Genomic DNA, 13134 nt, shown 5'->3' on the forward strand with positions numbered 1-13134 from the left:
AACCTTGAAACCCACTGGGGGAACCGAGAGACCACCTCTGAAGTGACTTACACGCTCAAACTCACTGTCAGCATCCTTCCCTTTGGTCAAAAGGAAAAACAGCACACCCACTCTTCTGGGAGTGAGTCACAAGCAGAAAAAAGTCAGTGGCTCCGAGCCAAGAGGATCTGCTAACAAGGGGAGAAAACTCCCAGTGGAGGTGTCTCAGCAGATGCTGTGGTCTCGCCCTTGTGGCCGGCATAACCAAAGACCAACCCGAGCAGTTCCAAAGTTCAAGCATCAGACATTACCCCAGGTCCTGACCCTACCATGAGCCTGGAGTTTATCTAGTACTTCCCTGATGAAGGAAAATGGGCTGCGTGTGTGCTTGTGTGTGTATGTGTGTGTGTGTGTGATGGGAGAGGATGCTCTTCTGGGGAAGAAGGAGACTGGGCTGGGAAAGATGACATCAGAAGAGGCAAGTTCCCGGCAGAGAGCCTCCTGCTGGGGGTTCAGGAGAGGCAGCAGCCTAGCCTGACCTCAGTCTCTAGCTCAGGGAGATGAACTGGGAGATAAACTTGATACACTTTTGGAGTTGGTCACATGGAATTACGTTATCTCCACTTTTATCTCCCTTCCGTCCCTGAAGCCACATGCCGGGCTCTGGCCCTGCTGGAGTGCTTTCTCCCTGCACTCCTCCAGATCAGAGCTGAGGCAGGACAACTAAACGAGAGCACGTTTCTACCCAGCTCAGGAACCTGGGCAAAGGAGTTTATGCCTGAGTATTCCAGAGAGTCCTCAGTTTCCCAGGGCCAGAGGAGACACTCATCCTGTGAGCCTCTCCATCCCAGGAATCTGGGCTGGGTTGCCCAAACGCATGCTGAGGGGAGGGTGATGAAGGACAGAAATGGCCATTGTTGGCAATTTCACAAATGGCATTTCAAAACTGGCTCCTCGGTGATGCACTCTCCGCCAGGTCCCTTCTCCTTGCCACATCAGACTGTCAGCAGAGCTTGAGCTTGGCCCACACCCTGGGCCTCTCCCAGCCCTCTGCTCTCCCAAGGTTGGAGGAAGTGATCTTCAAACAAGTCTCATGCCTGTGGCCAGAGGTGGATAATACAGGGTGGATTCGGCAAACGTATAGGCTTCTGCAATGGCCTCTCGAGAACTGCTTGCAGAAGAAGTGAGAGAGATGGGGAAAAAAGACCACAGAGGCAAATTGGTCTTTTCTGGGTCAACATCTGCCAGAAAACATTGCAGAATTAGCCCCCACTGTGTTTTTCTCAGTCGCTTCCCGCTGAACTTCACTTGCTCTGCGGGGCAAAGAGCAGAGAATCCTATTTTCTTCTTGCCACCTTCGATCTAAAGCAATAGACCAGCAGCATCAACACGGCCTGGGAACTTGTTTAAAATGCAAAATCTCAAACTGTTACATACAGGATGGGCAAGCAACAAGGTTCTACTGCACAGCACACGGAACTACAGTCAATCTCCTGTGATAAACCATAATGGAAAAGAAAAAAATAGACAAAATCCCAAACCCCAGGCCCAGACAAACTGACTCAGAAACTCAGGGGGTGGAGCTCGGTAATCTGTAATTCAACAAGCCCTCCAGGTGACGGTGATGCATGGCAGCATTTGAAAACCACTAATGTAGAGAACGCGAGGTTCAGACAGGGGAGAGGAGAGGGGCAGGAGGGGAGTAGAGCAGGGTGGCTGTGGCTCACAGGCCCCCATCTCACACCTTCTGCTTCATAGCTCTGTGCTCTTGGCCACATTCTTGCCACACACTCAGAAGCAGCCTCATGAGGTGAGAACCTTTGGTGACACCCAGGGATCAAAGGACCCATGGCTGCCACCACCATGAGGGAAAAGCCGTGGGCCGAAGCAAGCTGGGCTTTCCCTGGCCTCTCGACTGTTGAAATTTTAGGAATCACCTAAAAACGAACCTCCAAGGGGAAATCCAAAAGCTAAAGTGAAGATTCCCCTAGAAGACACTAGGGGGAGACCCATCTCTGGCCTGGGAAGGGGAGGAAGCAACTCAGGTCTAGAAGAATTCAGACCATGTGTTTCTCAAGTTGATTCGCTGGTGACCTCTACTAAATCAACCAAACTGAACCGCACCTTTCAAGAGGACAGGCAGTGACCACTGAGTCAGAGTGATGTAATCAGAGAGGATGAGGAAAGCGTCACGTGTCTGCTCACTCCCAGTCCAGTTTCCAGCTAAGGAAACTATAGAGGTTAGAGAGGACCCGGGGTCACACAGCAGGTCTGTGACGGGACACAGGTTCGGAGCCCCAGCAGGCCCGGTTCCCCACCCAGGAGAGATGGGCAGGGCCGCTTACCTACTTGGTGCGACCCAGGGCTAAAAGACAATGCTAGCCTTTTGTTCAAAAACTGTTAAGGCTTTCAAGGAGAGGACAGCAGAGCATTAAAATCCAGAGGAGGGGGAGGTTGTGAAGCCTGTCCTCGGACTGTAGAAAGGAATCTCTCTCTGAGTCCCACAGGAGGGCTGTCTACTCCAGGTGCAAAGCAGGGCTTTTGCGGGCGCGGGTGGTGGTGGTATTTCCACAGGAATTACTAGAACTGCTATGGGGAGAGGCAGATTTGACTTAGAAAGGAAAGCTCTCCCAACCTTTGAGGGGCCGGAGTGTTCGCACGGACCTAGGATCACCAGAACTCCAGTCTTCCGGGAAAGGACTCTCCCACAGGCCAGGGCTGCTGCGAAAGGGGAAATCCAACCAGGGTGAACGCGGCGCGCGGACAGCCCGCTGCCATCAGCATCGGAAGCGTCCCCCGCCGTCACGGGACTCGGAGCCGCGGCGGGCCCGCGAGCCGGAGCCGGGCATCCCCTGCCTGCGCCCGGCTCGGCGCGCGCGGGGGCGGCGGACTGCGGCGAGCGCCGTAGGGGAAGGGCCGGGGGATGCATCCCTCCGGTGGGCGTGAAAACCGAGAGGCCAGCGGGCCGACTCTGAGCCGGTGGACGTCTCGCTGGACCCCCATTCTCCGTTTCTAAGCCCTTCCCTCCGGCCCGTTCCCTCCTCCGGGCGGGTTGGGGTGTGGATTGGGGGCGTGGGAACCTGAGGTTGGAGGGTGGAAATCTGGGGTTGGGGGTGAAGGATGGGAGAGGCCAGGAGGTAGAGCTGAAGGCAGGAGGCTCCTACAGAATGCCTCTTCCGAGTTGTCCTGTAAAGAAGCTTTACACGTGCAACCCTTCAGCTGCCCCGGCTACCTGAAGACACCCCGAAATCCACACTCGCCCAGGCGTCCCCCACCGCCGCCCCTGCCCGTCGGGCGGTCGGTGGTTCCCTCGGGTCTTCCTTCCTGCCTCTCAGAGGTCTCCCCGCCCCCGCCCCGCCCCGCCCCGCAGGCTGCGGTCCCTTTAAAGGCGCGCCGGTCTGGGGCCGCCCCGCTCTCGAAGAGGACTCGGGAGGAGCGCCAGCGCGGAGAGCCGCCCGGCATGGCCATGGCGTCCCCGGCCATCGGGCAGCGCCCGTACCGGCTGCTCTTGGAGCCAGAACCGCCGCACTATCTGCAGAGCCTGAGCGACCCCGAGCCGCTGCCGCCGCCGCCGCCGCCGCCCCCCCCGGGCCACTCCTCGCGCCGCTGCGCCCCCGCGCCGCTCTCCACTGCGCCCGGGGCGCACGAGAGACGCAGTGCCGGGAGGGCCGCCCGGGGGGACCCGGAGCCCCAGCCCCGGGCCTCCCGACCCGCTCGCCCTCTCCGGCCTGGTCTGCAGCAGAGACTGAGGCGGCGGCCTGGCGCGCCCCGGCCCCGCGACGTGCGCAGCATCTTCGAGCAGCCGCAGGATCCCCGCGTCCCGGCGGAGCGAGGCGAGGGCCACTGCTTCGTGGAACTGGCGCTGCGGGGTGGCCGCGGCTGGTGCGACCTGTGCGGGCGAGAGGTGTGGTGGCGGGCACTGAGCTGCGCTAGTAAGTGTGAGGGTCGGGGTCGGGCGGGGCTGGGGCGCGCGGGAAGACCGCAGTCTGCCCGCGAGCGGCTGCGAGCGAGCCGGCTGGGGCGAGCCGAGAGGGGGCGCTGACCCCTCCGGCTTCAGGGGAGACCAGGATTTTCACCGAGGCAGGTAGCCCCTGGACACACTCTCCTCCTCAGTGCCCTTAGGTATGCTTGTGCGGTATTTAACAAGCACCTCTTCCTCTGACAGGTGCGCGTCTCGCCCCTCTCCAGATACAGCCAGTGCGCGGGCGCGCGCGCGCGCGCACACACACACACAGACACACACACACACACACACACACACACACACACACACACACACACACACACACACACACACACACGCTGGGGTTGATGCCTGATGCTACCAGATCATTCTCCTGGGTCTCCAGTGCCCTCTCTTGCTTTTTTGTAGCTTCTTGAGAGTGGGCTGTGAGGCTATTCTTGAGATGACCGTTTGGCCCCTGCTTATTAGGGTAATGGCTGATGACTTTGTCTGCCTGCCTGCCTGTGGTACACCCTTCCTCCAGGGTGACCTGTGGGGACAGGGAAGAGACCTGGTTGGGCTTTGGATGGACAGAGGCCATGAGGCTTGAGAAGAGCGTGAAGTGACCCTGGATCCCTGCCCTCTCCCGCCGTCCACCTCTGGCCCCTCGGACCTTTGCCCTCTGCTCTGACGTTTGGCTGGGCCTTGCTTCCTCCTCTTCCTCCTACTGGCTACTGCACCAGGCATCAGGCTCGAGAATTACCCAACTACCTGCCCTGTCTCACCCTCCCCAGAGCTCTCAGGTCCCTCCAGCCTCCTCCTCTGAGCCAGAATCTTCTCAAAGCCTGACTATAAAACACTGGACATCCACTGTATAGATTTTCTGAGCACATTTGCGGTCTTCTTGGGGGTTTGTTATTTTTCTCTTCCAGCAGTTAGGTGTGTATATTTCTTCAGTGATGTTTCTTTTCTTCTTTTCTTATTAGAGTTATCTAGAAAAATAGATTTTCCTATTAGACTTATCTAGAAAAATAGATTTTTTTCCCTATTAGATTTATCTAGAAAAATAGATTTCTTCTTTTCCTGTTCCCCACCCCATAATTGCTGTTGCCATGTTTGGCAGACGATACCCACACCCATGTGCCTATGTGTTTATGTAGATAGTTTAAATATCTGAAGCGCAAAGTGCAGACGATGGTACAGCCTCTAGAAAGCATCTCTGGAAATGGCTTGGGGTCGCATCTTTCAGCCAAGCTTCTTCCCACATGACAGCAGCCCCCATCTCCCATCCAGCTGCAGCATTGTGCAGCAGCAACTGTTACACTCTCATCACGAAAGCCTGACCTTGCCTCTCTGCAGTCCCCAGCCAAGGCTGTGCGGTGTGCTTCCCACTGCAGCTGGCTTCAGGGCAGCAGAGCTCAGACTCGAAGCCAGGATCCAGCGGAAGAGGAGTGTGGGAGGTGGGGGTGGGTTCTGCTCCCTCCATCATCAAAACTCAGTTCAGGTGCTAATTAATAAGGAAAGGGCGATAGATACAGAAATGTGTGATGTGGGTGGAGGGCTGCTGTCACTTGGCAAATCGCCCTGACCTTCAGTAGAATCAAATGCAACTTTCCCACAGATGTGTTTGCAGCTTTTGCCCACTCAAGGGCCCTGGGGTACTTTACTGCCTCCCAACAGTAACATAGAGAGGCAATATCCTCTTTGTAATGGGTTTTAGTGTGCTGGAATCCCAGGAAAGCTGCTTCATTGGAATTCTAGTTTGTATTAGGACGTTGAGGCCTTCAGTTGGTCTAGTGGTTAGGACTCCATGCTTCCACTGCAGGGTTTGATCCCTCATCGGGAAACTTAATATATTGCATGCCTTGCAGCGTGGCAAAAACTGAGAAAAGTTTAAAAGCAAGAGTGAAAAAGACACTTGGAGGACTGTATCAATTGTTGAACATTTGGCATATAGTTTTACGACTGGCGGGGTTGTTGTTGGTAATGGTGTCTGTGTGTTTATTTGTGTATATGCATGATACTCCATGATTAAATGAATTTATGCAGAGCTTCCCTTGTAGCTCAGCTGGTAAAGAATCTGCCTGCAATGCGGTAGACCTGGGTTCGATCTCTGGGTTGGAAAGATCCCCTGGAGAAGGGAAAGGCTACCCACTCCAGTATTTTGGCCTGGAGAATTCCATGGGGTCTCAAAGAATGGGACACAACTGAGTGACTCTCACTTTCATACTTTCACATTAGACAGTTTCTTGTGAAAGGAAGCCCCAGGTGAATACGCGTGTCCTCTGATTTCTGTGTGACTTAGTAGCCCTCAGCTAGGTGGGTTAGTACCAACCAGGGATGTCTGAACACCGGAGAGGGAGCAGAGTTGGAATCAAGGGACTACAGAGAGGAGCCTCTGTTTGTCATTATTAATATTTAACTGATTGTGGACTTGTAGCCTGATGGAAACAGTTGAGAAATGTTCTGATGGCTGGCAGGCCAAACTCACCAATCATCTTTCTTTCAACTGAAGTTCTAATTCCATGGTGGGGTGGGTTTGTTTTATCTTTGTTTTAAAAAGCAAGGGTCAGAAACATGACTTTTGAAAGGCAGTACTCTGCAGTGCCTAAGAGAACAGCCTGGAACCAGAAGACCTAGGTTTGAATCCTGATGTTGCCAATTAGTCTCTGTGTGACCCTGGGTACCTCTGTGTTCCTCTTCTGTGTTTTAAAAAATTGAGATGATAGCATTACCTTCTCAATTGTGTTCATGTGAGAATTTAATGAATTAATATATGGAAAGGGCTTAGAACAGTGCCTGGTAGAAGGCAACTTAAACATTTAGGGCAGTATGAATGTTATTATTATCCCCTCCCATCCAGCGGCTGTAACAATTTGCCTGGGCTCCCGGCACTTCTTAGGATCACCTTTCCGAACAGTGAGAGCCGTTTTCCAGCTCTGCTCGGTTGCTGAGCTGAGGCGGGAAGAGGGTGCCCCGTGCAGCACAGGCGGGGCAGGGCCACTCCTGCCTGCTGTGGGCATCCTCACGGCGTGTTGGTGGCCTCGAGGTCATCGGGACCCTGGCACCTGGCATTTGCACCACTTGTCCCCAGCACAGAGCACAGTCTCGTGCCTGATAAAGGCAGTCGTCTGTTTTACTATTAAATCTCCCAGCTCTTGGAAACACGCGGAGGGACAGCGGGTGTGTAAATGACATCTGTCTCAGCAGGAGGTTGACACTGGGTGGGAGCTGTGTTGGCAAAACGGGCTTTTAATAAGGGAAGCTTTTAGAAAACTGTCTCCCCACTGCCTTTTCAGTGAAAATTCCTCTATCTCAAGCTTATCCCTACTTCAAGGACTGTAACGGAGCTCTGGTTAATGCTGGATTTGCCAACAGGAGACGTTCAAAGTTGATATTCATTTCTAGGATTAAAGAACTCGTGTTTATTAGATAGAGAAGGAAATCTGGTGGGGACTGGGAGGGAGAGAGAGAGGTAGATTATATGAAGTCATGTGTGTGTGTGTCTGGGGGTGGGGGACAGTGGCCGTGGTGAGAATCCGTTTCCAGCATTCCAAAAGGGAATGGTCAATAGCACACAACCCTTGGAACTCTCACGGACTGCCTTTATTCTCAGGGAATGTCCCTTGCAGGTTGTAGACCCTTTCTTCTACAGAAGGAACTCGGGGTTAACCTTTTATCTCGTTTGGTGGATGCATTAGCCATCTTGGAATAGGAAATGGTCTGGAAAATGGGAAAAGCTAAGTTCAACTCAACACTGAGAGAGGGATACTTGGACATGCCGTGCACGTTACTAGTGGAGCGGGTCCTCCCTGGAGGGGTGTGTTCAGAGCTGTAAAGGGTTATGTGGTAGGGGTTACAGGGTGAAGGGGGGCCCTGGAGCTTACCATCCTGACCTCCCCCTCCTGTGGGAGACCTGTTTTATGGTGGGAGTGCGAGGTGTTTGCCGTGGAGTCTGCTGGCACGGGAACAGGGACCTCCTGGGTGAGAGCCCCTTGTCGAGCCTTGCTAGCTCTGTCTCATCACAGCATCAGTGGTCGGGCTTAACCCACCTCTCTGCACAGAGTGGACCCCCATGTGACAGCCACAGAGTCCCACAGACCCAGCCCCTCTCTTGGGTTCTTTGCAGAAGAGGTTACTGGGACACGGACATTGAGTCTCTCTGTAGCAGGCCCAGGAACCTGGGGCACTTAGAAAGTGTTTTATTTGTCCAGGACACCTGGTCACACTGAAGTATGTGGCTTAAAGTATTTTCATTAATTCAGGCCCATGCTTGGCCTTCGAGGTTAGGAAAATTAAGCCCTGAAATGGACGTTTCGTTGTTAGAGATAGTGGAATCCCCCACCTCCCTTCCCTCCTCTGCTTCTGGCTCTGATTGGGGTTTTTCCTTGGGGAGAGTCCTGGTGGAGGGCTGGGGGACATGGGAGGGCAGAGGAAGGACCTGGACGCCTTGAGAGAGGCCATTTGAGGCCCCCAAGCTGCTGCTCTCTGTTTCTCCTCCCTGCTTCCTGTATTTTCACAAAATGAAAGTGAAAGGATTAAATGTGGGTTTAATTTTTTCCCCTTATCCATCAGAGCATAAAATTTTCTGATTATGGAGTAAGAGGGGCTTGAATCCCAGGTACAGTCAAAAATGATTAATGCCACTTGTCTGCCAGCCTAATTAGACTTGGTAATGAACGTGTGTGTTCTCTGGCTGATCCTGCAGAGTTATTGGGGGGAAGTGAATTGACATCTCCCCTCAGCTTTGTGGGCTTGATCCGGGATCCTCTCTTTTCTCCCCGAGTTTACCAGTGAATTCAGCGGGCGCCAAGCCTGGCAGATAGGCTTTGTAGGGCAGGGGAAAGAGAGCCCCCAGCTCTGCCTGGCTGCTGAGGGGACCCTGTAGCCCCGGGAAGCTGACTGCAGTCCCTGGAGGCAGGACCCAGGGGCTCAGAGAGTGGCTGAGACTCAGGGCAGGCCCGGCGCGGCTCTAAGAGTGATACACGCTGGAGGAATTCTTCACGGGTCCACAGTGCCTTTTCTCTGAGGAGCCTACAGCCTTTGCCTGCTGCATCCACATTCATCCCAGAGCAGATTCACGAGGTCAGGATGCAGGGAGGCTTCTGCTGGGGTCTCGGATGGAGAGAAGGAGGCGCCCGTCCATCTGGCAGGGGCAGGGGAGCTTAGAGCCTCATGCGGAGCAAAGCCGACCTGCCTTGAAGGTGGCCTGCACCAGCTCAGGCTGTAACGCAATTTCCTGCCTTTGGTCCACACCCAGCATCTGGGGGACCTCTTGCCGCTGCCCATGGGGGCATCCCAGCCCCTGCCTCCCCAGGGCTCTCCCGCGGGGCGCTCCCGATCCCCACCCCTCAGCCCGCAGTCTCCCCGGGAAGGAGCTGCGTTCTGCTCTGGCCCCGCCTGCTGAGGCGCTGTGGAGGCTGCTGAGGAAGCTGGCCTCATAAGAGGCCCTTCCTGGTTGCCGTCCTCTGATGACATGGTGAGTACCCTTGGGCAGGTATTTGTGGGTGTGCAGAGCATGCAGAGGGGACATCCCTCCCCGTCGCCGGCTTCCATCAGTACCCGCCCTGTGGTCCTGCCGAGCCCGTGGGGGAGGCTTCCTGCCTCTCAGAGGGCCTCACCCCGCCCCGCCACCCCCGCCGCCCTCCGGGGCCTGGTCGCTGTCCCCTGGCTGGGTCGGGAAGTGCTGCAGGCAGCTGATGCTGGCAAGGCCGGCCCTGACCCTGGAGATGGCTATGCCTTTAGTCACTTTCGGTTTTTCTCCAAGAGTTTTGGCAGCTTCTCCATACATGTTCCGGGCTGGATCTCAGGGCTGGGAGGGGTGCTGGGCCGGCTTTCGGGGGACGAGGTGATGACGGCAGGCTCAGTCCCCTGGTAGAAGTGGAGTACAATTGGTGCCGGGGAAGACTCACAGGAGTGCTCCCCCAAGGTCAGCACCGTCTTGACCTGGACCCAGGAGGTGATCCTGGGTGTTCCTGAAGGGCCCCTGCACCCTGCCGATGTGGGCAGAGCCTGGCGGAGTCTGGGAGCCCTCCGCTCTGGGGTGTTGGCTGCCGTGGCCGGCAGGTTCACGCAGGGCCTGTTGGAGCCTGCCTGTGGCTCCTGGTGCGGAGAGCATTCTTGAGAGATGTACCCACAGGGAAGCTGTGATGCTGGGCTCTCGTTTGCCTTGTTTGGAGAGGAAGCGGGGAGAGCAGCAGGTCTGTCCTGGCACGGCAGCCCCGTGCCCAACTTCCTGGTGGAGAGCGCTCTGTCCTGTGAGCCCTGACTGCTGTAGCGCCCCCCGATGTTCTTCAGGGTTTTCCGGCTCACCCCATTCCCCTGGCCTCATCCAGGGCATCGGCGGGGTGCAGGGGGCACAAGCCAATGTTGTGTCGAGGGTTGGGAAGAAGGTGGTGTTGAAAAGTTCAAGCAGTTCCCATGTGTCGCTGGGCGGACGGGCAGGCTGGTAGCCGGGTATGTTTCTCGCCTGTGACCACAGCGAGGCTGGGTCGTATTTGCTGTTCAGCGAAGGGCCTACAAGCCACCTTCTGCTCCCCCTCCCTGCTTCTTGAACAAACATTTCCAGGGCGGAGCAGATCTTACTCAGACGTCTGCAGTGGCTGCTGGCTTAGGGCTGCTAAAACATGAAAACTTGGCTTCTGTGTACCTTTCATAAATCAAACCACAGGTCCGCAAAAGTCAGGCCTGAAAGAAGAGTGATGTTCTTTGCCCATTTTGGTTTTTTTTTTTTCTTTATCCTTTTATGTTTTGATTCTCCCGGATGCCAGATCTGGGAAAGAAGCGTCATATTTGCTGAAGATGCAAATTGGTATTCTGTGAGTCTACAAAGATGGAGATATTCATGGGAAAGAAGAAAGTACTGAGAATGGCCAAGGAACTATGGGAGCAGAGACCAGTTTTATCTCAGAGATGCCTTGGCTGGATCTAAAGTGTCTTCTTGCCTACTGGCTCTGCTGGGCCCAGCAGCGCCCTTGAGAGGCAGGCAGGGCTGGTTGGATCATGGTCATCTCACAGACCAGGAGACCCAGCATCCAGAGTCAATGGCTTCTCTGATGACCCAGAGGGTTAGCACCAGAACCCAGCACAGGCAGCATTTTGCCCTGTGAGCTAATGTCACTGAACACGCCAGTTAGTGGAGCTTCCTCATTCACCTGCCAACAAATGCTGAAATGTCCATAAAAAGAGATACAGAAACAGAGAGGGGTGAGCCAAGGGGTGGGTAAGCCCTGTCCAAGCTAGAGGATCCGTCGGGTCCCGGACAGTTGCGAGCTGGCGGCCCTTCAGCCTGTTCTCAGGCTTTGGTTTCTAAATAGATTTTCAGTATGTGTAAATCATGAGGTCCTAAAACAAAAGGTGAAGTTTTTCTTCAATCTCAAGATAAAAGGAAGAAGTGTGTCTGTCCCCACCCCCACCTCACTGGTGTTAGGTGTGTGTAGGGAGTGGGCGTGGAAATGCAGGTTAAAGACTTTTCCTGGAACAGAAAAGATCCTCCTTGCTGTGACCCAGGGGCAGAGTTCATGACACAGGAGCAAAGAGAAATTAGGTTGTGTCTCAGAGGGGGCAACGATGGGAAGAAGAGTTGGATTGGGACTGGAAAATAAACTGAGGTTTGTATCGTGGGCCTCCTCCCTGTCCCTGGCAATGGTGTGGCTGAGTTGGGGACAGCAAAAAGCCCCCTCCCCCCCCCCCGCCCCCTACTCCAACTCTGAGAGTGTGTCTCCAGGTCAGGCTCATATTTGGGTGTCATCACTTACTTTCCTTGCTGACTTGAAGGAAGCTGTTTTTTCCATCTAAGTTAAATGGAAGCTGGAGGCTTTGTGGTTTCTGTTTAAACAATTATGTCCTTTCTGCAACTGAGGAAAGTATTAAAAATCCAAAGAAAACTCAGAGATGCCTTATTATTCAAATGGAACAAAAGACTCCAGATGTAACTTGAGAGTTTTTAGAAAAAAGAGGTTGCGCATAATGTAAATGTAAATGTCTCTTCTAGTGATGAAAGTTTTTTAAAGCCATCTGGAAGGACCTTTTTATACACAGGGTATATCACGGTGAGAATTTATTGCAACCCCAGCATGTAGGATGGTTAAAGGTGTTTCTTCAAATTATGTTGGCCTTGGCTGGACTCTTCAGCATGGTCAGAGGGTCAGTGCTTAGATGTTGGGGCAGCAAGAGGTCATTGTGCTCCTCCTAAAATATTCCTACAGTAGAAAACCTATCCCAAGTTTTCAAAAGATCAGGAGTAAGGATTCTAGAACCTTCCAAAGCCCTGTCTGGCTTCTCAGCCAGTTCTTTCCTGCTGGCTTCCCCAATGACTTAACCTGTCCACACAACATCTCTGTGATGAGGAAGAAGGGAAGTGAGATCAGTGCCTCCTCAAGCCCAAGTGGGGCATTCAGGAGGGATTTTCCCCCATGACACATGACTCACGATTTAAAATTCCCCCGCATGTGCCTGTCCTCTTCTCTGAGCATGAGAATGGGAATGCCACCCTTGTCTGTCCTTAGCCAGGCAGGAAAGCCTGGGTCCTTGTGAAGATCTTATGTCCCAGTGGGGCCAGGAACCTCGCACGGTGAGCTGGTATCATCTCAAGACCTGGACTCACCTGTGAGTCTTGTCTGTGCAGAGCTGGGTAAACTTGTTGTTTAGTCGCTATTGTGTCTGACTCTTTTGCAACCCCATGGACTATATATAGTCCACCAGGTTCCTCTGTCCATCAGCAAGAATACTGGAGTGGGCAGCTATTCCCTTCTCCAGGGGATCTTCCCGACCCAGGGATCGAACCCAGGTCTCCTGCCCTGACAGGTGGATTCTTCACCACTGAGCCACCAGGGAAGCTGCTGGGTAAACTAGAGGATCACAAAAAAGACCATTAGCAGTCCCCCACGAGGAAGCATTAGGGAGAAAGAACCAGTGTCCCAGCCCGCGGAAGGGGGCCTTTGGGGACATCTCTGTATTAAATACATGACTTATAAACTGTGTGTTTTATGGTTCCTACACCCAGTGCCAAGGGCCTCAGCAGGGAGGGGTAGTCCAGCTGGGTCCTCCTGGCCAGAGCTCCTGTGAGGGGGCAGGTGGTCAGGGGGGCGATTTGGAAGGTCATGTGCCATTTAGGTTTATTCTACCATTTTCTCCTCTCAGTGGCTGGAGGACCTTGCCTCTAGGATACGATGCCACTCAGCATTCTCTGTGGCCTGGGGAAGAACCACAGC

At 54.1% G+C, this 13134-nt stretch overlaps 1 protein-coding gene across 1 annotated transcript in view; it reads left to right on the plus strand.

The window, feature by feature from the left end:
- The first annotated feature begins 3382 nt into the window (after nt 1–3382).
- Nucleotides 3383–13134, plus strand: part of RASSF5 (Ras association domain family member 5) — a 73505-nt gene continuing 63753 nt past the window's right edge. Inside the window, exon 1 of the mRNA XM_019976771.2 lies at nt 3383–3911. Coding sequence (XP_019832330.2) covers nt 3440–3911 — 472 coding nt within the window. The 5' untranslated portion in view covers nt 3383–3439. The remainder of the gene's footprint in view (nt 3912–13134) is intronic.

This window comes from Bos indicus, chromosome 16 (genome assembly GCF_029378745.1).
Source record: "Bos indicus isolate NIAB-ARS_2022 breed Sahiwal x Tharparkar chromosome 16, NIAB-ARS_B.indTharparkar_mat_pri_1.0, whole genome shotgun sequence".
Lineage (NCBI taxonomy): Eukaryota > Metazoa > Chordata > Mammalia > Artiodactyla > Bovidae > Bos > Bos indicus.